The sequence below is a fragment of the Vespula vulgaris genome, chromosome 1, assembly GCF_905475345.1.
Source record: "Vespula vulgaris chromosome 1, iyVesVulg1.1, whole genome shotgun sequence".
In the NCBI taxonomy this organism is placed as follows: Eukaryota; Metazoa; Arthropoda; class Insecta; order Hymenoptera; family Vespidae; genus Vespula; species Vespula vulgaris.
The window spans coordinates 744,765-767,853 of NC_066586.1; the positions used below are offsets into that span (position 1 = coordinate 744,765).

General features: G+C 28.3%; 5 protein-coding genes and 1 long non-coding RNA gene across 14 annotated transcripts; 3 read left to right on the forward strand and 3 right to left on the reverse strand.

Annotated features, from left to right (window-relative positions):
- Positions 1-451: 451 nt before the first annotated feature.
- LOC127067040 (BTB/POZ domain-containing protein 7) lies at positions 452-10,422 on the reverse strand. Its single transcript, XM_051001514.1, has 10 exons — positions 10,184-10,422; positions 9,742-10,106; positions 9,106-9,656; positions 8,868-9,031; positions 8,299-8,683; positions 8,015-8,167; positions 7,708-7,864; positions 7,261-7,439; positions 2,444-2,653; positions 452-2,078 (listed from the first exon to the last, which is right to left on the reverse strand). Exons 1-10 carry the CDS (start codon positions 10,420-10,422, stop codon positions 1,797-1,799), a joined length of 2,685 nt encoding a protein of 894 aa, XP_050857471.1. The 3' UTR covers positions 452-1,796.
- Positions 3,431-11,658, forward strand: LOC127067095 (uncharacterized). 6 transcript variants are annotated; one of them, XM_051001636.1, is made up of 2 exons: positions 3,431-3,579; positions 5,879-7,604. In XM_051001636.1, coding segments are annotated over exons 1-2 (1,230 nt in total). In that variant the 5' UTR covers positions 3,431-3,577; the 3' UTR covers positions 7,107-7,604. The 6 variants fall into 6 exon arrangements, 5 of the variants coding, with proteins under 5 accessions (XP_050857593.1, XP_050857602.1, XP_050857624.1 ...); XR_007782560.1 differs by lacking the exons at positions 3,431-3,579; positions 5,879-7,604 and adding exons at positions 3,586-4,357; positions 10,211-11,658; XM_051001645.1 differs by lacking the exon at positions 3,431-3,579 and adding an exon at positions 3,586-4,357.
- A 1,446-nt stretch (positions 11,659-13,104) lies between these two features.
- On the forward strand, positions 13,105-16,823 carry LOC127070305 (N-alpha-acetyltransferase 80). Of its 2 annotated transcripts, XM_051008075.1 has the most exons (5): positions 13,105-14,903; positions 15,099-15,362; positions 16,007-16,131; positions 16,251-16,384; positions 16,459-16,823. In XM_051008075.1, exons 3-5 carry the CDS (start codon positions 16,010-16,012, stop codon positions 16,791-16,793), a joined length of 591 nt encoding a protein of 196 aa, XP_050864032.1. In that variant the 5' UTR covers positions 13,105-14,903; positions 15,099-15,362; positions 16,007-16,009; the 3' UTR covers positions 16,794-16,823. The 2 variants fall into 2 exon arrangements, with proteins under 2 accessions (XP_050864032.1, XP_050864021.1); XM_051008064.1 differs by having other exon boundaries at positions 13,105-15,362.
- A 339-nt stretch (positions 16,824-17,162) lies between these two features.
- On the reverse strand, positions 17,163-19,172 carry LOC127070296 (flavin reductase (NADPH)). Its single transcript, XM_051008052.1, has 5 exons — positions 19,029-19,172; positions 18,070-18,234; positions 17,871-17,960; positions 17,633-17,764; positions 17,163-17,543 (listed from the first exon to the last, which is right to left on the reverse strand). The coding sequence occupies exons 1-5, from the start codon at positions 19,102-19,104 to the stop codon at positions 17,398-17,400; spliced, it is 609 nt and encodes a 202-aa protein (XP_050864009.1). The 5' UTR covers positions 19,105-19,172; the 3' UTR covers positions 17,163-17,397.
- LOC127070250 (N-sulphoglucosamine sulphohydrolase) lies at positions 18,234-22,275 on the forward strand. 3 transcript variants are annotated; one of them, XM_051007984.1, is made up of 11 exons: positions 18,234-18,610; positions 19,585-19,629; positions 20,057-20,186; positions 20,254-20,390; positions 20,461-20,611; positions 20,685-20,923; positions 21,044-21,163; positions 21,249-21,452; positions 21,517-21,683; positions 21,778-21,924; positions 21,993-22,275. In XM_051007984.1, the coding sequence occupies exons 3-11, from the start codon at positions 20,077-20,079 to the stop codon at positions 22,137-22,139; spliced, it is 1,422 nt and encodes a 473-aa protein (XP_050863941.1). In that variant the 5' UTR covers positions 18,234-18,610; positions 19,585-19,629; positions 20,057-20,076; the 3' UTR covers positions 22,140-22,275. The 3 variants fall into 3 exon arrangements, with proteins under 3 accessions (XP_050863941.1, XP_050863950.1, XP_050863940.1); XM_051007993.1 differs by lacking the exon at positions 19,585-19,629; XM_051007983.1 differs by lacking the exon at positions 18,234-18,610 and having other exon boundaries at positions 19,375-19,629.
- Positions 21,205-22,987, reverse strand: LOC127070308 (uncharacterized). The gene is made up of 3 exons (XR_007784459.1): positions 22,820-22,987; positions 22,549-22,730; positions 21,205-22,462 (listed from the first exon to the last, which is right to left on the reverse strand). It is a non-coding gene; the product is annotated as an uncharacterized LOC127070308 (long non-coding RNA).
- Between the last annotated feature and the right edge of the window lie 102 nt (positions 22,988-23,089).

The following is a 23,089-nucleotide window of genomic DNA, read 5'->3' on the forward strand; positions in this document are numbered from 1 at the left end:
TATAAAAGATAAAAAATTTATAGGCAGGAAGCTTTTGAAAAGAAACGTATATTCGAAATATGTCAAGTATACATTTATAAAACTGTAAAAGCAAGTTTTTTTTTATTATTATTATTATTATGACGGGGAGATAACATAAACACATTTCACGTGTTACAATGTATTTTTTTTTTTTATATAAAAATAGTATCTCCTTTAAAACTTTGTTATATGCAACTTTCGAATCTAGTTGCGTATACCCTTGTATAGGCTCATTTCGAAAAAAGATAGAAAAAAAAAAGAAAAAAAAACAAACAATAATTTTTTTTTAGAAAATTTGTAAAAACTTAATTTTATCAACCTTTTCAGAGAGAGAGAGAGAGAGAGAGAGAGAGAGAGAGAGAGAGAGAGAGAGAGAGAGAAAGAGAGAAAGTGAGAGAGAGAGAGAGAGAGAAATGAATGAAAACAATAATAAAAATAAAAAACAGTATGATTCGCGAAGAATATAAAATATTCTAATATAGATACAGATAGTTCCCGTGAATTATTTTACTATTATTTATAACTATATGCACGCACATTTAAGTGGCTAATGGTTCCGCATTAATATTAATGCTGCTTTATATAATATCTAACAGCGGAGAATGTTTTTCCTAAACGCCAGGGGAAAGAGTCTCATCGATAGAATGAAAAAATTAATTTGGAAGATATTATACAAATGTCTGTTCCGTATAATTACAAATGTTATATATGCTAATTTTTTTCTTGAATTAAGAAAAAAAAAAAAAAGAACAGAAAAGAAGGAATCAAACGAGGCTAAGAGTCGCGTAAAGTTCAAGAACGAGTTTCTACGGTTTTTATACGATTAGAATTACATAAAAGATCGATCGGTCCTTAAGAACTTAAATATATACCGAACTATAGAAATATACATATATAAAAATTAAACGCTTTATTGTACATTATTGATAATATCAGTCAGCAAATGATCTCCCATAGAATCTTAATTCTATGAAAATATAGACCGCTTTGCATATTTTCATACATTGCGGACCAGGGTCAATTATCAATGAAATTTGTGCTTCCAATTTCAATTAATATCTCGAATGAGTGATATTTTTTTATTTAAACGTTTGTTTAAACATTTTTATTTTTTAAATTCCTTTCTGTCTAGTTTAATGTATAAATTATCGATCAAATTGAATTTCGTATAATTAAGCTACAAGCAATTTATTACGATATCGAAAACATTTGACAATTAAATGAAAACAGACGAAATGTTTTGCGACCGGTCCGCAATGTTTAAATACAGCATATGTCCGATATATGCATTTCATCAAAGTTTATTAGCTACATCGTTTAACGTATTTAAGTAAATACTAATGAGAATAAACACATGCATACGCACATAAATACACCCACATACATATGAACACATTTCACTGTGTGCTCATAGCCACAAACATTTTTCACGGTTCACAAATGTATAAGTCACAGCCGCATTATACCTCACATGCGGTGCATCTAATAACTATTAAGCAATAACTCTTTTCACATTATAATTATCGAAATAAATGGAACTTAATATTAGCTACTTTCTTAGGCTGTGAACGATCTTATTAAAATCTAAATACAGATTTTCTGGGTTTGTTCTTTTTTTTTCTTTTTCTTTTTCTTTTTCTTTTTTGTTCCTTTTTTTTTCTTGCAATAGATTTGTACCCGCAGTAACAAGTTTTTTTTTTTTTTATACGCCGTGTAAAGAAGATTCCTCTTCTCTTAGCGGATTCTTTTCATTTCTTTCATATTGTATATAAATGTTAAATAAACCTCGGTAAGGCAGTGACGGTACGTTGGTACGCGTATGGCAGAGGAGGTGGGGCGGAAATATGTCCTTGATGTTGACGAGGAAGCGAAGAACGATTTAGACCTACGGTTCCAGTTGACGGTGAAATATGTTGCAAAATATGTGACGTTCCATCGCCAAGATCCAATTCTTGATGTTCCATCAATTGCAAAGCTCCGAACGATGCAGTAGCCATTGCCACATCTGGCATTACTCCGGATAGATGGCCATCGCTGCAAGAGCTATTTTCTTGTTGCTGCAGACATTAAAATTATTTTTATAACAATTAAATAATTTGTAGATTAAAAAATAATTACATATATATAAATATAAATAATTACATATATATATATATAAGCACGCGCGCACGCACAAACACACACACATACATACATATATATATATATATATATATATATATATATATATATATATTACTTACTTTATTAATTAAATAAAAATTCAGTAAAGAATCGATATTGTCAATTATAAATTAAAAAAAAAATCAGCAATAAAAACAGATAAATAGCGTAGAAAACGCGATCTACACTGAGGAATGCACACGAATTGCACCAGATCGAGTTAAGAGAAAGCGTCCAAAGTAATGATGTTATTTCTTACCTCTACAAGAAGTCTGTTATTCTCTCCTTCAATAACTACGGCCGGAAGTTCGTGCCTATCCGCATAAGATGAAGCCGGCCGAGGAAACGTCATATTCCTTCCGTAATACGAAGGCGCGGAAGTTCTCGCATTAATATCCATATCCGGCGAGTTTATATCTTCAATTCCAGTTATATTGTTATCTTGCTGTTTCATAAATGATGCAGTGTTCTGTAAAATAGATTTAAAAATTTTTACCTGAAAATGCGCGTTTTGTGCTGAGTAATCTGAAATAACAGATAGTGTATAATTACTGTAAAAACGACATAAAAATAAAAGAAGAAGAAAAAATGCCACCTATTCGAAAATACATCAATGAGTCTAATTCCAAGCTGAATCGGTAAGATCTATATATATATATACATATATTTGTACATCGATGCACATTTGCATCGGATGCAAAATTTTCTTTGATGCCTATTAGACAAATGCAACGAGTACTAACATGAAATTTAAATATCACTCGTTATCAATACTTATAAGTAATGAAAGACATAAATACAAAGTTCCTGTTTTTTTTTTTTTTTTTTTTTTTTTTTTTTTTTTTTTTTTTTTTTTTTTAATAATAATAATAATCAGTTAATTGGAAAGTTATCTATTCATAAAGAAAAATTTATTTATCGTCTGCAATATAATATATTCTACTTTATGAATTTTATCAATTCTTTGTAACTTAAGTTTAAAAAATTTCGCGCATATGAAGGTCTGGAGTGTTGATACTTTTTGTAATATGATACATTATTATTATTCAAAATAGCATTCATTCTTTCTCGATGGAATATGAATTAGATTCACGTCTAATAACGAATTCGATCTAATGACGAAGAAGTACGTAGTAATGACAATGTCATGACTATGCGGTTCGTGCTTTGGCACGATAATAAATTACAATTGCTGCTCGAATTAACGTTAAATAAAATGATGTGTTCCTTCGTCGATGTAACTCTGGCTTTAATCCAGAGAATAACTAGATGGAAAATGGAGATGTCATTAATAGAGCTAGTATGGGGGAAAACAAAGGTCAAAGTCAGACGCGCGTCGAGTAGTAAAGCTTGTCTCAGTACTTACAGTTCCGTCGTGCCTAACTGATCTGTCATGTGAGTGTGATCAATTACTAAACAAAAATACTATTACATTGATAATACCGCTATTCTGTTCGCGATCTCCTTAGTTTTGCTTCGTCAGATGATGATCACTAACTCGGCTATTTTTAAATTCGCGTAAAGCGGGTCATTTAAACATACAATTTTCAAATATCAAACGCTCGAATTTACATTTTAAAGTTTTATAAATTTACATTTACATTATAGAGCCTTACCTCCGTCTTTTATGTTCCTCGTCAAGTTTTACAAAAGATCATTAACCATTTATCTACGTGTCCTATTTTATATAATAGCGTTTTAAATAGATCCTCTGACCTACAGAGTTTATTTGGAATGCGTATGTCGCGTTAAATCTCTAACAGCAAAGTAAATTATATTTGCACGTATTTTTCCTATAATAATGTATATAATTTATCTCAATTTGAACCACTTGAAGCAAACATTTTTATCAAATATTAATATTCTTAAGAAAATTGGTCATATTTCTTTTAACAATATCTTATGTAATTATTTAAAATTAAACCGTATAAAAAACAAAATTGTTTTTTTCATCATTAATAATTATATCTTTGTATATATTTTCAAAAATAATCGCGAATGATAAGTATATTTTAGCGTATTCTCTGACAACTAATCGCGAATGACTCAATATACCTTGTATTGTATTTATTCGAACGTACAACTGCAAGATGTGTGTCAGTCTTTGCTAATGTTCCATCGAGAACGTACGTATAACATTCTACTTTTCAAGATTAACAAGCAACAATAAAAAGTAAGTTTACAATTACAAAAATAAATCTATCGTTTGAAATTTTCTTCATATCTAATATACGGAAAACAAAAAAAGTAAATTAAAGTACACCAAACTATATAATAAACGATGAACTTCGCCGCTTATTTCGTTAATAAGTCGCACAAACGGTTGATGTGATATTAAATGATAGGAATAATACAAAAAAAAAAAAGAATAGAATAAAAATTTCTTCATTTCGCAAATGAGACTATATATATATATACGAGAAAAAGGAAAAAAACAAAAAACATAAAAAATAATCAAAATAATCTAAATTATATATTTACTTGTATGAGTAATTCATTTACGACATAGAATTGTATTAACTCGTTGAAGCTTTTACTCTTTTTAAAAAAAATGCTATATCGATAAGATATGTAGAACGTATTGCTCGTTATACGATAGGTCTTATCCAATCATTGAATTGCTTATAGTGGTTAAATTGCAAACAAATTAAATATATATATATATCGTAGAATTCTAACATCAAGTACCAATTTATTCATTTAGCGTTTAAAAGATAACCATAGAGAGATGAAGTAAGTATCACGATGGAAAATAGTCATTTTATAACTAGGCCATCATTACGTTGATTTCTCATATCAATTTATTGACAGAACGGAGATCGCTTACGTCGTCAATTACTACGTGATAGATTTTTTTAAGTACATGTTAATCTTACTGTGATTAATATTATTTGTTCACGTTATTAAACATCGTACGGTTAAATGATAGTTGATAATCTTACTTTTTGATACCCGATAATATAAAATTAATGAATTAAAAATAATTATATATGATATTAACGAGAATCTTATATTTCTTAGAGAGATAAATAACTTTCGCTTTTTTTTAGTTTATCGCTTATGTTAAATAGTTTCTATCTGTTAAATATTCATGTTAAACGCGAAGAACAATACAACGCAAAAGTGATACAACTCTTGCGAGCAAGAGTTCTCATTTTTTATTCATTCGAAAGCAATACAAAAGAAATCGTTTATATGTGCATGATAATACATGTTCGATGATATCGATTTATCTGTCTATTGATCTCTTTGATATGAAGTGAAATCAACTAAAATTTTTATCAAGTTTAGTAATATTATAAAATATTTTTAAAAATTACCATAAGTGATGTGTATATGTGTATGTGAGTGTGTATATATATATATATATTTCGTCTTTTAAGAAATATTTATGTAAAAGTGTATGTAATAATCGTTGATATTTCATCATTTCTATCGTATTCACCACTCCCATTCGACTTTTTTAATTAGTAAACATTTTGTACTAGTATGATATATATCGTTAGATAAAACTTTACTTTCCCTATTGTGTATTTTATTCGAAAGTGCTTTTGTTATATCATAAGAGAAATACGTTCTTCTCTTATATTTCATAACATTTTTTTTAAATAATAATTCGTTTTTACTTTTATTATTTTTATAGTTACTTTCGTTAAAATATGATGATAAAGAACGGTTATATGCTTTTTTATAGGGCAGAAATGTGCGAACTAGAAACGTCACTACCAATAGAAGATTTTGAAGGACTTATAAGAAAATCTCTTGGCTCTGGTTTAAAAATAAAAAATGTAACATGGAAACATTTAACTGATCCAGGAGAAAATTTTGGCAGTTTGATATTGGCTGTTACTGTCAATACTATAGAAAATTCGTCTTCAAAGACGTTGAACGTAGTTGCAAAACTTCCGCCAAAATCTGCATATCTTGTAGATTTATTTAATAGTCCACTGACATTTAAAAAAGAATTAAACTTTTATAGTGACGTTGTCCCAGCTCTAAAGGATATTTACCGTTCGTCTAATTTACAAGAGGAAGTATCTGTACCGCGCTACTTTGGCGGAAGATTAGGCTTAGAAAATCCTGACAAATTTGATCTTCAAGCTGTTATCATTTTAGAAAATCTTAAATCCTCTGGTTACTCGGTTCAAGATCGAATTATGGGAATGGATTTAGAACATGTTAAACATGCTGTTAAAGAATTGGCAAAGTTACATGCAATGATCATTGGTTTAAAAATAAATAGACGAGATTTCTTCAAAAATACTATACTACCAGTTTTAGTATCTCCAACTAATGAAACTGCCGTAAAGTGTGTTATGGATATGATTCATAAGGCACATGAGGATTTAAAACATTTAGAAGAGGCTAAACCATATATGGAAAGCGTTGAAGCTACATTAAAATCTACGAACATAAGTAATGAAACTGAAAAAGACGATTTATGGGCAACAATAGTACATAAAGATTTTTGGGTCAACAATATGTTGTTTTGTCACGATTCTTCTGGACATATAACTGATATGAAAATAGTTGACTTTCAACTTTGCATTTATGACTATGGTGTAGAAGATCTTATATTTTTTTTAATATCTAGTGCTAAGAAAGAAGTTATTGATAATAACTTAGATGATATGATTAATTTGTATTATGATTCCTTTATCGACGTTTTAAAAATGTTAAAAGTAGACACAGAACAGTACAGTAAAAGTAAATTCCTGGAATTGTTGAATAAATGTGCACCTATGAAATTTGCACAATGCATTATGATGGTGCAAGTAATACAAGCTTCTCGTACTAGTCATTCTGAGATGAAAAATATGGAAAATGCTGCAGAATTGTTTAAAAGAGAAACAAATGATGTAGGCAATAAGAAATTGTTACATATAGTGCAGACATTTGCAAAAAAAAATTGGTTATTATGATAAAATTATATCTGACTTGATTTAAAAGTATTTTAAATTATAACATGATATAATTATTACAAGTATTTACGGAAATAATACTTACGGAATAAAATACTAGAACATAAATATTATGTACTAAACAAATTGAATTTCTAAAAAACATTATACTTACTTCTAAAATATCCGCTACTGCATCTGGTAAATTGAATTCTCTAACGACCCTTAGGCGCACTTGCCTATTAATTTCGCTTCGCGAAGATAAAGGTAGATCTATAGCTCGTAGACAACTTGGAGATTGCCTTAATTTTTGTTCCCGTTTAAGCATTGCAGCCATTGTTGATGAATCTGGAACTAAATATTTTACGTAGTATAATACATTTTAAATATAGTATCGTTTATTTATAAAAAAAAAATGAAAAATGAAAAAATATACAATGTATATAATACATTCCTATAAGAATTGTATAGATTATTAGAAACCAATTAATATATATTGAAATATATTATTTAAAAATATCATGTATATACACACTTTACTTAATTTGAAACAAAATTGGTAGAAAGAAAAAGGATTGGTACAGAGAAAAATATTAAAAAGAATAAATGACAAATTAAATACCTGGAAATGCAGCTGCAAGAACATCTACACCAGCAGTGCCCATAGTTCTTGGTTTTTCATCAACCATATATAGTGCGTCCGGTATATCCGCAACATATCGCGTTCTTTGTAATCTGACAAGATCCGTATCTTGAACTATCTGTTCTTCGACTAAAGACTAAAAAAATGTATTTAATATGTATTATATATTATATTATATATATATATATATATATATATATATATATGATGTAAAAATGTTTTACATACAATATAATTACCTTTATTTACTCATAATATTTTGCTCATAATTTACTCATACTCTTACCTTAATTTCTTCATAATAAGGCATGAATAATCTTGGTCTAACAAAAAAGCCATTCTTTTTTCCACCTCTTATCCAAGCATTTGTATGTATGCTATCCCTTCCATCTCCTATCATATGACTAGGAGGAGTAGAAACCAAGCCTCTTCTGATAGCCTAATAGGGAATAGAAAAATAATCAATGATTATGTTCTTTATTATATTTTGAATAATTTTATTTATAAAAAAATAAGTTATGCGTGTATATATATTATATTATATTTAATGATTGGAAAAGAATATATCACCTGAGTTAATATTTCACTGTTGTGTGGCAAGATATGATCAATTCTAACAAGTGGTAGTAGTTCACTAAGTATTTCTCGTAATTCAATGTCACTAAGATCTTTCTTTTTAACTCCCTTTCTTGTGACAGAGTGTACTGTATGATTTAATAAATTTGGTTCTCTATCTTCCATGCGCCGAACTAATTCATGTTCGCCCCATTTTAAAACTGCCTGTAATATTTCCAACTCACTTGCTTGTAGAAAATGACTTTGCAACACATTTACTAAATGAGCATGATCCAATTGATGAAGAATCGTTGAAGAAGCGATTGGTTGAAATTCTTCTCTTAAATAATGTAATGCTTGTCTGTGTACCCATGCAGATCCATGAGGTTGACTACCCCATCTGTAAAAGAGAAAGGATAATTATTTTCAATTTTTATCACAATCAATCAATTTTTAATTACAATATATTTATACTTGAACTTATATGTCTTTGATAAACAAAGCTAAGATATTGTATCTGGAGATACTCTTGTATTTTATATGCATAATAATATTGTAATTTTTGTTTTTTTAAATAAGCTTACTTGAGTACTGTTGGAAGTGATTCTAATGTCAGACAATCTAAAATAATATCTTCACAGCCTTGAGATAATATGTCTAACTCAAGAAATCTACCAATTTGATATAATTCCATTGCTTCTTCTAAAGGACTTGGTCTCATTCTCCCTGTATGAGTTAATGCCTGCACCTATTAATTTATATTGTAACGTTTAAGAAATATTATATTATAATAATAATTTATTATATAAATAGTCTAATTACCTCACCAAGACTACCAGCACTATTTCCACAACCATTACCTCTTAGTATTAATGAGAGGTCAACGGTATCTAAATAAACTGCATGTAATAGAACTCTAGCATATCTTTTCGGTATTACACTTTCATCCAAAATTATTCTAGTAGGTATATGTAGCGTTCTTTCCGTACGATCTTCTCCCGACTTAGTACGTCTTTGTATCAAATTTCTAAAAAATGGCGATCTCGCAGAAAGTATTGCTTTATGGCATGGTAGCTCTAATTTTGGTCGAAATCCATACTCAGAACACCCACTGTCTGGCCTTTGACAATCGCTATCTGATGTAAATACTAATGCAGCATCAGCATAATCACCGGTATCAAGTAAGTATCTAAGATCTTGTTCTAAAGGATTCAATGTCCCAAATTCTTCGCCAAGTCGTTGTAATATATTTGTTCCAAATGTTGCATCATGTGGACAAATATCACCAGTATAGAGGTATCGTAATAAAGCAGAAAATGTCTGAACTTCTAGATTAGGTGTTCTCAAATCTAAACATATTCGAGCACCATAACCTATAGTAATAAAGTAACATAATACACGTATTAATTGTTAATTCTAAAATAATTTATAAAAAAAAGAGATTTTGGATATATGTACCAGGGTATCCTGCTAATAAATCCCTAAAATATGGACAACGTGCGGATAATATGGCCCTATGAATGGGAAAGCATGCACCTTGATAGACAAGATCGGCATCGGAACACTGCTTGTAGTCATACAATAAAGATAAATCTTGTTTAAATGTAGCAGCTGGAGGTCTGGCTAATTCTGCTTGGACATGAAGATCTTTTAAAGCAGCTAAGGCTTCGTACTCTTCTAAAAGTGCTATTGCTTCTAAATGACTCCATGTTGATATCATGTCTCTAAAAATCCTGCCGTGATCACATACTTTAGACGAACGACGTTTCCTAATAAATTTTTTACGTAGTGTAGCAAATCCTGTCATTTTCTTTTTTCTTTCTCTATAATAAAAATATAAACAAATTTATTATATAATTAGTGTATTAAGTATTTTTCATTTAAGTAATATACTTCATACCTAATTGCAAGTCCATGTTGATCATAGTTGCCAGAAGGCGAAAGCCTAGCTGCTTGAACTGAATCTCCACCAACACTTGCAACACTTGAAGATGCGGATGCACCCATTCTATGGATCATATGAGAAGCATCTTCTCCCCATCCACTCATGAACCAGCAACCTCTTTTATTATCACTATTTGTTTCCCTTGTTTCTCTACTTTGCAATGCACATGGAGTTAAAATCCTCAATACATTCATAGTTCAACTACCAACCTGAAATTACCATATTAAAAGATTGTAACAGTTGTTTTAACATTTACATATAACAATTATTTTTTTTTATTTATAATTCTTTAATGAGTATGACATAAATTAAAATTAATTACAAAATCACAATAGAAGCAAATATATTGACTATTTACAAAAATATCAGCAAAGTATTATTTGTGAAATAAAAGTATAAATAATATATAAAAAAAAAAATCTAACATAATCGTGAACATTTGTTACAAAGAGAAAATCCATTAACTTTTTGAAAAATTAAATGTTCTATAAAAAAGCATCAAATTAGAAAAATCACATTAGAAAATACTACTGTGTAAAAACAAAACAATACTGAATATTCTGTATTATAAAAGCAAGTCTTTTATCATCAATATTACCATCGAAATTTTTTCTTTCGTATTTATGTAAAAATGAAAGAAAAAAGATAATCTTTCTATACTATAGCACGTAAACATATTCCGAATGTAAAATGTTTAACATTGAAGGAAACTAAATTCATGACCCACATCGATGTTAACATGCAAACATTCGGATTATTAACAATCAAAATTAATTTTATTACCTTGGTCCTTCTTAAACATGCCTTTCACCCATCATTTCCATGTTTGTACTGTAAGACATGTTTGGATATAAATTGAAGCCAACGATCATCACAATGCATAACGACGGCCATGTTTACACTCAACTGCAGTGTATAGTTTAATAAAAGTTCAAAGCGGAGAGTTTCATTTATATATACACATATCCATGACAAGAATTACCGTTTAATAAAGTTATATCGATGTAGATGGATGATTAGATTTATCTGATAAACTTTGTTTTATTATAAATACGACATAACTTCACACGAATCAGCTGTTCCATTTTTTCACAAATTATTATCGTTCTACACCGTATATGCACTATGTTACGAAGCGATGCTTCGTTAAACATAGGTTACGCCTTCACCGCCATCTAACTCAGTTTACCTAAACAGTAACCAAGTGGTAATAGGTATTAGACAATATTGTATATACCATCAAATATATGGACCTGCACGTTCGATGAATCCGAGTAATGCACCTGTTCGATTGATTTTATTTGAGAGAAAAAAAATGGGATAGAGAAAAACAAACAATGAACAATCCTGTTCAAAATATTATGAAAATAAATTACAAATGACGAAAGTTTTTAATGTACTATTTTTAATAAAACTTTATATATCTTTGATAGCAGTAAAAATAATTCAAATGCACGCTTACGTAACGTTATATTCCAAATTTATAAATTTTTTTAAAGTTGTTCATCATCTCTAGTTTTATAATGATTTATGCCAACAATGAGTAAGGGTGTAATTCTTGAACGATTTTGATAAAAAAGCTTTTACTTTAAAGATGAAGTTTTAAGCTAGGATATGGCATTTTCAAATTTTTGAAAAAGCTTTATTTTCTTTGAAAAAAATCGTGTCAAAATATGGCGTTCTTTCGAGAATAGTTTATCCCTAAAAATAATGCTTTTTTAAAAATTCGAAAAAGCTGTATCCTCGCTTAAATTTTCATCTTTAAGATATGACCTTATTCATAAAAATCGGTTAATTATTACAATTGGAATCGTTGTTGGCGTAAACACTGTTTTCGACATTTTTCATAAAAAAAAAGTTTTGTATAGTGGCGCCCCTTGAACTATGCGACAAAAGAGGAGAAGCTCATATCCCCACTACTGATTTTCATATAAACCCTTGAGTTGTGTGTGTCTGTTTCTATGAAGTAGACGACTGCTTCCTTGTTTGTGTGAGTAAACTGATAAACAGATTTTCTGATCCATGCCAAATGCAAAGAAACACGTTTCACGATGCTCTACGGTGAAGCCACAATAACTTATTCAGGCATTTTAATGAGCTTTCAAAAGATAATATTATAATAAAAAAAAAAAAAAAAGAAAATACATCTTCAACCAATCGTGCCAAAGAGTTTTAGTTTTCGAGATATTATTAAATTTTTGTAATATCTCCAAAACGCGTTAAATATAAAATACAATAGAATTAATATTTAAATAGAGTTAAAATCTGATCGCGCGGTCGTTGCTTGTAAACAAAAACAATCTGTTCACTGACTATTGTTTGACTGTATCGAAACAGTTTTCTTTTGGATGTCGACGAGTAAAGACCGAAGCACGCTCTTTCCAAACGGGTAAGCTTAAGTAAATTATACTTTTGATTATTTTAGAATTATTTGAACAACTTAAAACATACGTGAAGTAGATTATTTCATATATTATTGATACTAATAATTTTGAATTGAATTTCTCATTTTCTTTTATTTGTTTAAAGTTAAATTCAATTCAATTCGGAATATTATCATTCGTAAACAATATATACATATTTATTTTCTTTATATTACATTTATTTTCTTTTTTCTCTTTAAAATCAAGTGCCATTGAGGCCATTAAATTAGAAATTCTTTAAATCACGAAATGAATAGGAAATAGCAATTATGGAAAACACAAAAATCGCATTGATGAAAGGTACGCAAGATCGACCAAAAATACTACAACGTATACCATGTTTTTCATTTGTACCGTGTTGTACCGGTAAACGAGCGATTGAAAGGTACAAATTATTTCTATATACTTTGAATAGGATAGTTTTTTAAATGGTCACTGTTAACTTGTGGGTCTCCATAAGCAGCACCCTCCACGCGGTGAGACCTGGGTCGGTATTACTTACGATATATTAAAATCTAAATCTAAATTATATAACGCAAGTATTACCGGGCGAATGGCTGCATATTTCAATGCGTTTTCAACAATTTTTTCTTTTTAATTTTTAACGAAATACTCAACTGCTAACTTGCTAACTTGTTGCTACATTACAATTCACATTTCGATGGATAAATAAATTAAATATAGTAGATTCTAAAATAATTTCTTAAAGAAACGCATTGAAAAATTTTAATCTCTTTATTATTTATATTTATTAATGATGATATGTACATAATTATTAATAAACATTTAGATACATTTTAATAAGAGAAATTTCTTTTCTCTTTTATTACAGTCTTAGATTTGTTTTTTAATATTTAAATAACAGTAATAATATAAAAAAAAATAGATTCACCATTGGTTTATTGTTGCTATTATCTTTTATCTTACATGTTATATTTGAAATGTTTCCTATGTCATCGGAATTAATCTCGAGCTAATGATTGCTTAAATATACTTTGATTATTTGTATAAATTTAACTTAAAAATCAAAAGTAAGAGTCTGTCAGATGTACTACTATTTTTACTATATACAAAAATTTCTCACACCTAACTCGATTATTAGCTTACGCGTAAAGGATTATAACCTATACAAGCTTATGCACTGATGCAATAGGCTCATCAAGAGGACAGTATTATCCTATTGTGCTTGTAGTTCGTATTTTGCCCATACCTGTCGCTGAAGTCGCATACGCTACAAGCGAAAAGTGAAGAACAGCCTAAATTACAAAATGGCTGTACGTTGTTCTTTGTTAGAAATCGCGCGAAAATATAAATACGTTGAGCACGTTCGAAAAAGCATCAAGAAGCGTTCATTCTTTTTATTGGACGGAATGTCTCGCTCAATGACGTAAGACAAACACAAAGAAGAGATGACGCAGAGAGAGAAAGAAAAAGAAAGAGAGTGAGAGAAAGAGAGAGATCATAAAATGTGATGTCATCACACATACACATACACGCGTAGGATCAATCTTTTTTGCATTATTCGCATCGTTGACTCTTCGAATAGAGTTTAGGCATACACGTGCCGTAGGCAATGTACGCATGTATATAATACATACAAAAGCGAAAGCCTACTAATAATTTATATATATATGTGTGTGTATATATATATATATATACGTGAAAGCAGGCCAAGTCCACATTTAGGATGAAGGCTATTAAGAAAAATGGGGCAGTCGTGATACGAAAAGAGGTCTTAAAGCTCGTACTAATAGATAGTTGACGTACAGATATATCGTTGGAGAGTGAAACAGGACAGAAATAGAATTAAAAAGAAAAAAGGGGGAATATATTAAATACGACGAGGCAACCTGACAGTCGATCGGTTTTGGCGGGAGATTACCCCGGCTTTGGCTAAGACATGTGCGATTATAACGTGCTCGACTGTCACATGTCACACATTGGAAATTATCGTATTTGATAGCACATATTTGATAAATTGTCCAATACGAAAAAAATTAAATAATCTAAAAGATATTTCTATGTGTATGTGTGTGCGTGATGCATTTGATAACATTGAATTCATTGATCTTTGCTCTTTATCGGGAAAGATAGAGAATATAGATATGAAATTGATGAAAATCTATTCTATTAATGGCGTCGTAAGGTAACGTGGAATTTTGTGAAAAGCAGGATTTTCTCTTAATTTGATTATAACGTCATGAGAATACTTTTGGAAAAGAGCGTGAAAATGTGCGATCATCATGAAAAATGTATGTAAATTTGTTATAAATAAAGAATGGTGAGATTGAATACGTTAATAGTCGAACATAAATCCGTGGATCATCGTAGTTAGCGTATCAGCTGTTGCGACAACGATTTTAACGCATAGTTGTATTTTTGATAAATTCTCAAGACGCAAAACCTCGTAAATCTTTTTTGTGTGTATTTCGTTCGTTTCTCATTAGAAATCTGCTCTATTGCTTATTACCGATCACCCTAATATGGATGACGCGTGGCGATCAACGTATTAAGATGAAAAAAAAGTATTCGTGAGGCGTGGTGGAAATAATTTTACATAACGGTGGGGGATACACGTTTAACAGAAATATCGTTCTCCTGGTACCGAATGAAACTGGTTTGATCGCTATTTCTGCACGAGGTGCAGGTGGAGAACAGTGACCTTTCGAATAGTGTGTCAAGTTCTCATCGTATAAAAAAAGAAATAAAGGGTAAGGACATTTTACGATAAGGCACCTGCTACAATGCGATCATTCTATTGGTGAACGTGATTTTTTTTTTATTTTTCTACCCTCTTTGCTTTTTTCACCCCTTTTCCCCTGAATCATTTTTAGCATTGTATTTATAAGAGTGATTTGAAGAATATTTTTAAAGTTAGAGTTACCTGTACGATGTTCTATCTATTAAAATCGTCATAAAAATTGAAATTCTTCCAACGGTCGATGTATATGACAAACATGTCGTATCATAATGCAGCCGTAATTAAACAAGTATTTGTAATATCTTTGTAATACTCTAGTCGTAATTAATAGTTTTGAAATTTTATCAAAGTATTTATGTATTCGTGAATTATTATTTCATATTATTTTATATATATATTTGTCCAAAATAAATTTCAGATATATATGAAATTTGTTTAATTTTCATATTTTTAAACGGGTGCATATTATATACATCTATATAAATTATTTTGAAGTATATGAGTATTACATATAAATATATATATATCATTTACAATTTCTGTTATAGTTATTTACATATATATTATTGTAATTTAATATTATATTAGATAATGGATTTTTTTTTATATATTTATACGTAAAATGATCATGTCTAATTCACATGTTATTTATAGAAAATGTCAAATGATGTATATACAGATATATGGTACGATGTTATTCCACTTCACCATAGGCCAGAATTAGTTAAAGAATGTTGTAAATTGCTCAATACAGAATGGCCAAGAAGTGAAACAGCTCGGTACGTTATTTCAATATCTTTAAATATGAGAATTGAATAGTTATCAATGTCATTAAAGCATCATGTAAAACAACATTTTTCATTTCATCGTTATTAGTATTTTTTCTTTTTTATTGCAGACTAAAGTCTTTGAAGGTATCTTGTGACGACTTTCCTACGTGTCTAGTTTTATTAGATAGAGAAAGTCGAGTTCTTGGTCATTGCAAAGTATCTTTGATACCTAAAGTACGTCACAGTTGTTACATTGAATCAGGTAAAGTTTTGCAAATGATTATTTTTGTAAGAATTTTAGAATATTAATACATATAATTTATATTTTTATTTCAGTCGTAGTTGATTACAAATCCAGAGCTCAAGGATTGGGATCTAGATTGTTACGTGGGACGGAAGAATATGTGGCAAGGAAAGGTTTCAAAACAGTATACTTGATAACAAAAGGTCAAGAACTATTTTATATTAAAAATGGATATACGATTTGTGACCCCATCGAAACGTGTGGATATAGAAAATTTCTACCTCCTACTACCATAGTTGAAGCAAAACAGAAAGAAAAAAATACACTTTTTTCTGGTCCCCCACCCCCTCCAATGCCACAATTAGTATTTGAATATTTTGATATAAGAATGCTATCTCAAAAAACACACATGGTTAAAAAATTATGATAATTACATTTTACAGATTTTTTCAAAATACCTTTTTGCATTTGAATTTATTATTTTTACGAAAATAGTCAATCACAATAATAATCCTTGATCTTATTCCTGAGTGAATTATGACTAATCTATGAGATGATTGATTATATGTCTTTAAGTATCAAATGTTACAAATATTTCCTGCATGTGTATTTTATTGATTTTGACCATATTTTTGAATTCTCTTTTATTTGAATCAATATATGTAGGATATTAGTGCACCAATCTTTTCATTTAAGTATTAGAAGCTAATAGAAAATTTGTACATAAATAATTTTTTCTGCTTTGTATATATATATATATATATATATATATATATATATATATATTAACTGTTACTTTTATGATTTTTAAATAGACATTTTGGTAGATTGAAGTTTTATTCTGATAACCTGCTTAGTATAATTATGTTACAATATCATACATATTTATTTTAATATTATAATAATTTTATCAATTGATTTTATTATATTTCCCATCATTTTTTCAAAAGACTGACTTGTGTGAGTAATGTACAAATAGATTACAATACTAATAATGTGCATATAATTTTCTATGAGACCAAAATTCATAATTATGAGTCAGTTGCAATACCACATATTTTTTGATAATGATCTGATTGTTCGAGACAATCAACAAGAAATGCACCCAAAGCATATTTTGAAATGGCACGACCTGGGGATTCGTCATGTTTTATAATATATTTTAAATTTTCTGTACCTGTAAAATAATTGCAATAATTATATAATAATAACTGGATTGATTGAATTTTAAAAGATAAAAGAATAGAAAAGAGGATGTTTCTATACTAGAAATATGTGGTGGTAATATGGCAATCCATTTTAATCCACTTTCTTTCAGAAGATCAAACATACGCTGATGATCTGCATTCAGATCTTTGAATATAACTGGTACAGCATCAGGCTTATAGAATAAAAATGCTATAATAAAAAAAAAAAAAAAAAAAAAAGAAAAGAAAACAGAAAAATTTTAATTTTGTGAGTAGGACTTCTGCATGTTTGTGATAACCTTGAAATGATATTTTACCTGATAAACATACAGAAACCAATTCAACATTATGCGTCTTCATAGCCTCTATTATATTTTTCATACCTTCTGATAGTACAGTAGTTGGTTCTTATGGCAATTAAAAATAATATTTATATTACATTTAAAGGATTTTTGTGTTTATTTGAATAAGTAAACTTTATATTTATTATAAATTTAATAATGATATGATTCTTACTAAGATCATTTCTAGTACCAAGTGCAACAACAACAGCATCTCTACTAGCTACAGCTTTTGAAACATCTCTATCGTTGGTGACATCTCCAATAATTATATCCACTTTGTTTCTAAGATTTTCTGGTATCTTGGTCTTATCTCTCACAAAAACTCTTACATCCATACCTAAGATAATTCATTTTTCTACTACCATGTATTAAATTGCCATAATCAAATTCATTGTATAAAGCAAAGTAGTATTAACAAGTGATTATAAAAATATGATTTTTGATATTCCATAATATGCTAATATAACATGACAATAGTGATAACAATAAAGCTAAAATAGATAAATATTACAAAAGAAAGCTATAAATATTAAATAGACAAGTGACATAAACAAAAATTAATCTTGTATGCCATAAGAGCAACTTATTGTATATTTATATTGATACAGTTGATAAATATTGAACATTAACAATTTTTTTACACATACAAGTATAATAGTAATAATAATTAAACCATTGATTTCAGCTTGTGACTAAGGATATTATTATAACAGGTAAATATTCTTGTAAATTTTCTCTCCTTAAAAGAATAAACATAGAATCAATGGATTGTAATAAAATATATATTTACATTGTAAACAATATAAATAATTATAATAATAATTGAAAGATTTCTTTAAAATCTTATTTATATTATGAATCTATATTTATTATTCAAATAAATCTTAAATCTAACGAATTCATAAAAATTCTTAACTGATTATCGAATAAATTGATCCAACGAAAATGTATAATGATATAAATTAATTCACCAATCATAATTTAAATTTACGTTACTCGAAAATATTGAAAAACAATGAAATTATGCTTTGTCATGCATTATAACAGGTACAAATATATTCGAAATTCCACTTAGCAATATAACAATAACCTCTCGAATAAATCAATGATATTTTTGATTATACAAATTACCCTTTTCCACAGCATGATTTAAAACACAAAGCCCGGTATTTCCCGTAGCTCCGAATATTACAATCCGCTTCGCCATGATTGATATTACAAATATCTTAGAATATATTTTTTTCTCTTTAATATGATACGATAAATTGCTTTCGACACAACGTAATATCACGATTTGATAATCACCGACAATTGTACGCAATTTTGTCAAATCATGTAATGTGGTTCGTACAGCCAGTATTAGTAGATAACTATAACAGACGATAGTAGATAATATCAAATTGATCTATCTGATTATAAGATACTTTTGATAATATCAAAATGATCCATCTGATTATGAGATACTTTTTGCGCGCCTAGTAATCCTTTTTATATATATATACGTCATACCCTGAGAACCAATCAAAAAATACCTGTATTATAGCGAAGTTTCTGATTGGTATTTTTAAATAACATGGTCGACTGACTCCAGGTTCTCAAAGTTCTTCCTGAAACATGTCGCGCAGGATTTTCATTGATACATTATTTTGTATTTTATTTATTAATATATTAAAATACTATCATGCAGAGGCTGATCCTACGGCAGAACAGAAAAATGTGCTGCTACTTTTGGGTAAACGATTATATTTCCTTTTTTTCTTCTAATTACAGCTATTACATTTTTTTTCTATGTAAATTTAATATCAAATTAAATAATTGAATTTTTTAACAACTTTTCAAAAGAATATCTTGCTATGCATAAGAGTTATTTTTTTTTATTTATATATATATATATGAATATATTTTATCTCTTTAAATATTATAATATAATACACTTCTGTAATTATACAATATATATAAGTATTTTCACCATATGCTCTTATAATAACATACGAGATATTCATAGTCCTATATCATTATATATCTGTTTAAAACAATGCTTATATCGTTTAGTTGCTTTATTATCTTATTTAAAAATTAATCTGATTCGAAATGAATATAAAATATATATATATATATTTAATATATGTATTTTTATTTTTTTATTTTTTTACTTTCAGCTGATGATGCTGGCTTTGAAATGAGATCGTACTTAAATAAAATTTGTCAATCACCCAATTTAGATTCTTTAGCAAAAGAAAGTTTGCTGTTTAATAATGCATATACTTCAGTCAGCAGCTGTTCTCCTAGGTAAAATGTTTATTCAACATAAAAAATATTCCTTTTTTTATTCAATGAAATGTTATATCTTTTTTAGTCGTGCTGCGTTATTAACTGGGTTACCAAGTCATGAAAATGGAATGTATGGACTACATCATGGGGTCCATCATTTTAATTCATTTAATAATATTCAAAGTTTACCAAAAATATTACAAAAAAATAATATTAGAACAGGTATATAAATAACAAAAGCAAAAAGATTGCAATATTCTAATACAACTTGTAAATCATTTTTTTTGTATAGGTATAATTGGTAAAAAACATGTAGGCCCAGGAAATGTATATCCATTTGATTTTTCACATACAGAAGAGAATAATGATATACTACAAGTAGGACGAAATATTACAAAAATTAAACTATTAGTTCGGGAGTTTCTTTCACAAAATAAAACACAGTATGTTTTCAGTTAAAATAAATTATTATAAAGGGAGTATCATGTTACTAAATAATAAAATAATACTTTATAGACCATTTTTCTTATATATTGCTTTTCATGATCCACATCGATGTGGTCATACACACCCACAATATGGTAATTTCTGTGAAAAGTTTGGTAATGGAGATGTTGGAATGGGTACAATTCCTGATTGGCATCCAATATATTATCAGTGGGATCAGGTAAAAGTACCATATTTTGTTCAAGATACTGAAGCTGCTAGAAGAGATATTGCTGCACAATACACAACAATTTCTCGTTTAGATCAAGGTAACGAATGATGATTTTTTTATGAAAATATTTATAAATTAATTAAATAAATTTAAGTATAATATAGAATTTATTTTTCTTTATAAAATTTCTTATACTAATATTTTTATGTTTTTATAGGTGTAGGTTTGGTTTTAGATGAGCTTAAAAATGCAGGTTTTAAAGATAATACTTTAATACTTTATACATCTGATAATGGAATTCCATTTCCTAACGGTCGGACTAATCTATATGATTCTGGTATATTCAATAAATAGTACAATATAAATACAGATAATGTATCAATTAAAAAATTCATTTTATTCATTTTTCCATCTGATATAAGGTATGGCAGAACCTATGATGATTTCATCACCAATCCATAAAGAACGAAGAAATCAAGTAACATATGCTATGACATCCCTACTGGATGTAGTACCTACTTTGTTAGATTGGTATAATATATCTTATGAAAATGAAGCACTGAATAAAAATGAAGTTTTTCTACCAAATCTTACAGGCAGATCTCTTCTTCCACTCCTTACTAAAGGTAAATATAAAAGGTATATATTATATAAGTTTTATTATAAATATATTTATATATATATATACAGAGCCACAGGAAGAGAGATCAATTTTTGCTAGTCAAACTCATCATGAAGTTACTATGTACTATCCTATGCGTGTAATTAGAACTAAACGCTATAAATTAATACATAATTTGAATTATAAAATGCCCTTCCCAATCGATCAGGATTTATATGTATCTCCAACCTTTGAGGTAATTTCTATAACAAGTTATAGATTTATCATAGACTACTGGAAATATAATTTTCATTATTTAATTAATGCAATTTATTTTTTTTTTATATAAGGATCTCCTAAACAGAACATATAATAAACAACCTCTTCCATGGTATAAAACATTAAAGTCATATTATCAAAGACCAGAATGGGAACTATATAATTTAAAATATGATCCTGAAGAGAGAAACAATATATTTTCAAAGCCATCAATGAAGGTAAAATAAAGTAAAGTATCCATCTATATTATTAAACAAAAATGTTAACTGAGAAAATTTTGTTGCAGAACATAGTGATTGATTTACAAAAACAATTATTCAATTGGCAAAAAGTTACTAATGATCCATGGTTATGTGTTCCACATGGAGTCTTACAAAATACTGGTAATCATGTAAATAATCCACAGTGTATGCCCTTATATAATATAGATTAGGAGATATAATCTTTTTTTTACTCATTAATTTTGTTATATCCTAAATAATATAATCTGATAAGATAGGAAGTTTATTTCCTCTTTTTATATTTATATATATACATATTTACAAATATATAAATATATTAAAAAATTTTGTTACATCTCTCAGATCTATTTCAGCTTGTTTCCCCTCGCATTAATTTTGCTATTCGTGACAGTGAAGCATTTTTCATATCTTTTTCACGATGTTTAAAAAGTATTTCATTTAAGTGATGAACATATATCGATGATTTATTAGCAGTTTTTTCAACAGTCTTCAATTCTTGGGATATTTCATTGATCTAATAAAAACATAAATTATATCAGAAAAAAAGTTAAATAATTATAATATAAAAAGTTTGAAAAAAATCAAATGAAAGAATCATACATATTGTTCGTATCCTAAATAACGATTATACTTTTGATTATTGGTATAAATTTGTTTAATTTGAATTGTTAAAACAAGACATAGAAGAAGGCCACCCAATAAAATAAAGGAATTTGTATTTTGAATTCCACGAAGGACAAGCATCACACTTTTTTGTTATATCAAACCCAACATTTATATACCTATAATGTTAATGAATTTTATATACAATAACAATTTTATTTTATTAATAACAGACACAAACTCATAGTTTTAAATTATAAAGAAATACCTCAAAATATATTTTTACAGAATAATTTCTATTTCACACGTTTTGGAATAAAAAAAAAACTAATAATACCAAATTATAATTGACTATGAGTCAGAGAAATTTTTGATCGACACTGAACATAAATAATAAATATGGAGGTTATGTTCGCCGTATGCATGTGTACCTGGATCTATATACAGTATATGTATGTGTGTGTGTACGTGTGATAACACAATATATATGTAAGTATATATCCATTATGAAGTAGTAAATTTATGAAGTACCGATAAA

Bases quoted from the DNA above. Each gene is read 5' to 3' on its own strand.
- LOC127070296 (XM_051008052.1), bottom strand. From the start codon at position 19,104: ATGGCGAAGCGGATTGTAATATTCGGAGCTACGGGAAATACCGGGCTT. The intron at 17,765-17,870 runs GTAAAATATCAT...TTTTTATTATAG, and splicing joins GGTTTCTGTATGTTTATCAG to CATTTTTATTCTATAAGCCT. The intron at 17,544-17,632 runs GTATAGAAACAT...ATTATTTTACAG, and splicing joins ATTACCACCACATATTTCTA to GTACAGAAAATTTAAAATAT.
- LOC127067040 (XM_051001514.1), bottom strand. From the start codon at position 10,422: ATGAATGTATTGAGGATTTTAACTCCATGTGCATTGCAAAGTAGAGAA. The intron at 8,684-8,867 runs GTAAGCTTATTT...TCTCTTTTACAG, and splicing joins TCACTTCCAACAGTACTCAA to ATGGGGTAGTCAACCTCATG. The intron at 7,865-8,014 runs GTAAGAGTATGA...ACATTTTTTTAG, and splicing joins CTTATTATGAAGAAATTAAG to TCTTTAGTCGAAGAACAGAT.
- LOC127070305 (XM_051008064.1), top strand. From the start codon at position 16,010: ATGTCAAATGATGTATATACAGATATATGGTACGATGTTATTCCACTT. The intron at 16,132-16,250 runs GTACGTTATTTC...TTTTTATTGCAG, and splicing joins CCAAGAAGTGAAACAGCTCG to ACTAAAGTCTTTGAAGGTAT. The intron at 16,385-16,458 runs GTAAAGTTTTGC...TTTTTATTTCAG, and splicing joins CAGTTGTTACATTGAATCAG to TCGTAGTTGATTACAAATCC.
- LOC127070250 (XM_051007983.1), top strand. From the start codon at position 19,512: ATGTCGCGCAGGATTTTCATTGATACATTATTTTGTATTTTATTTATT. The intron at 21,164-21,248 runs GTATATTCAATA...ATCTGATATAAG, and splicing joins GACTAATCTATATGATTCTG to GTATGGCAGAACCTATGATG. The intron at 21,684-21,777 runs GTAATTTCTATA...TTTTTATATAAG, and splicing joins ATGTATCTCCAACCTTTGAG to GATCTCCTAAACAGAACATA.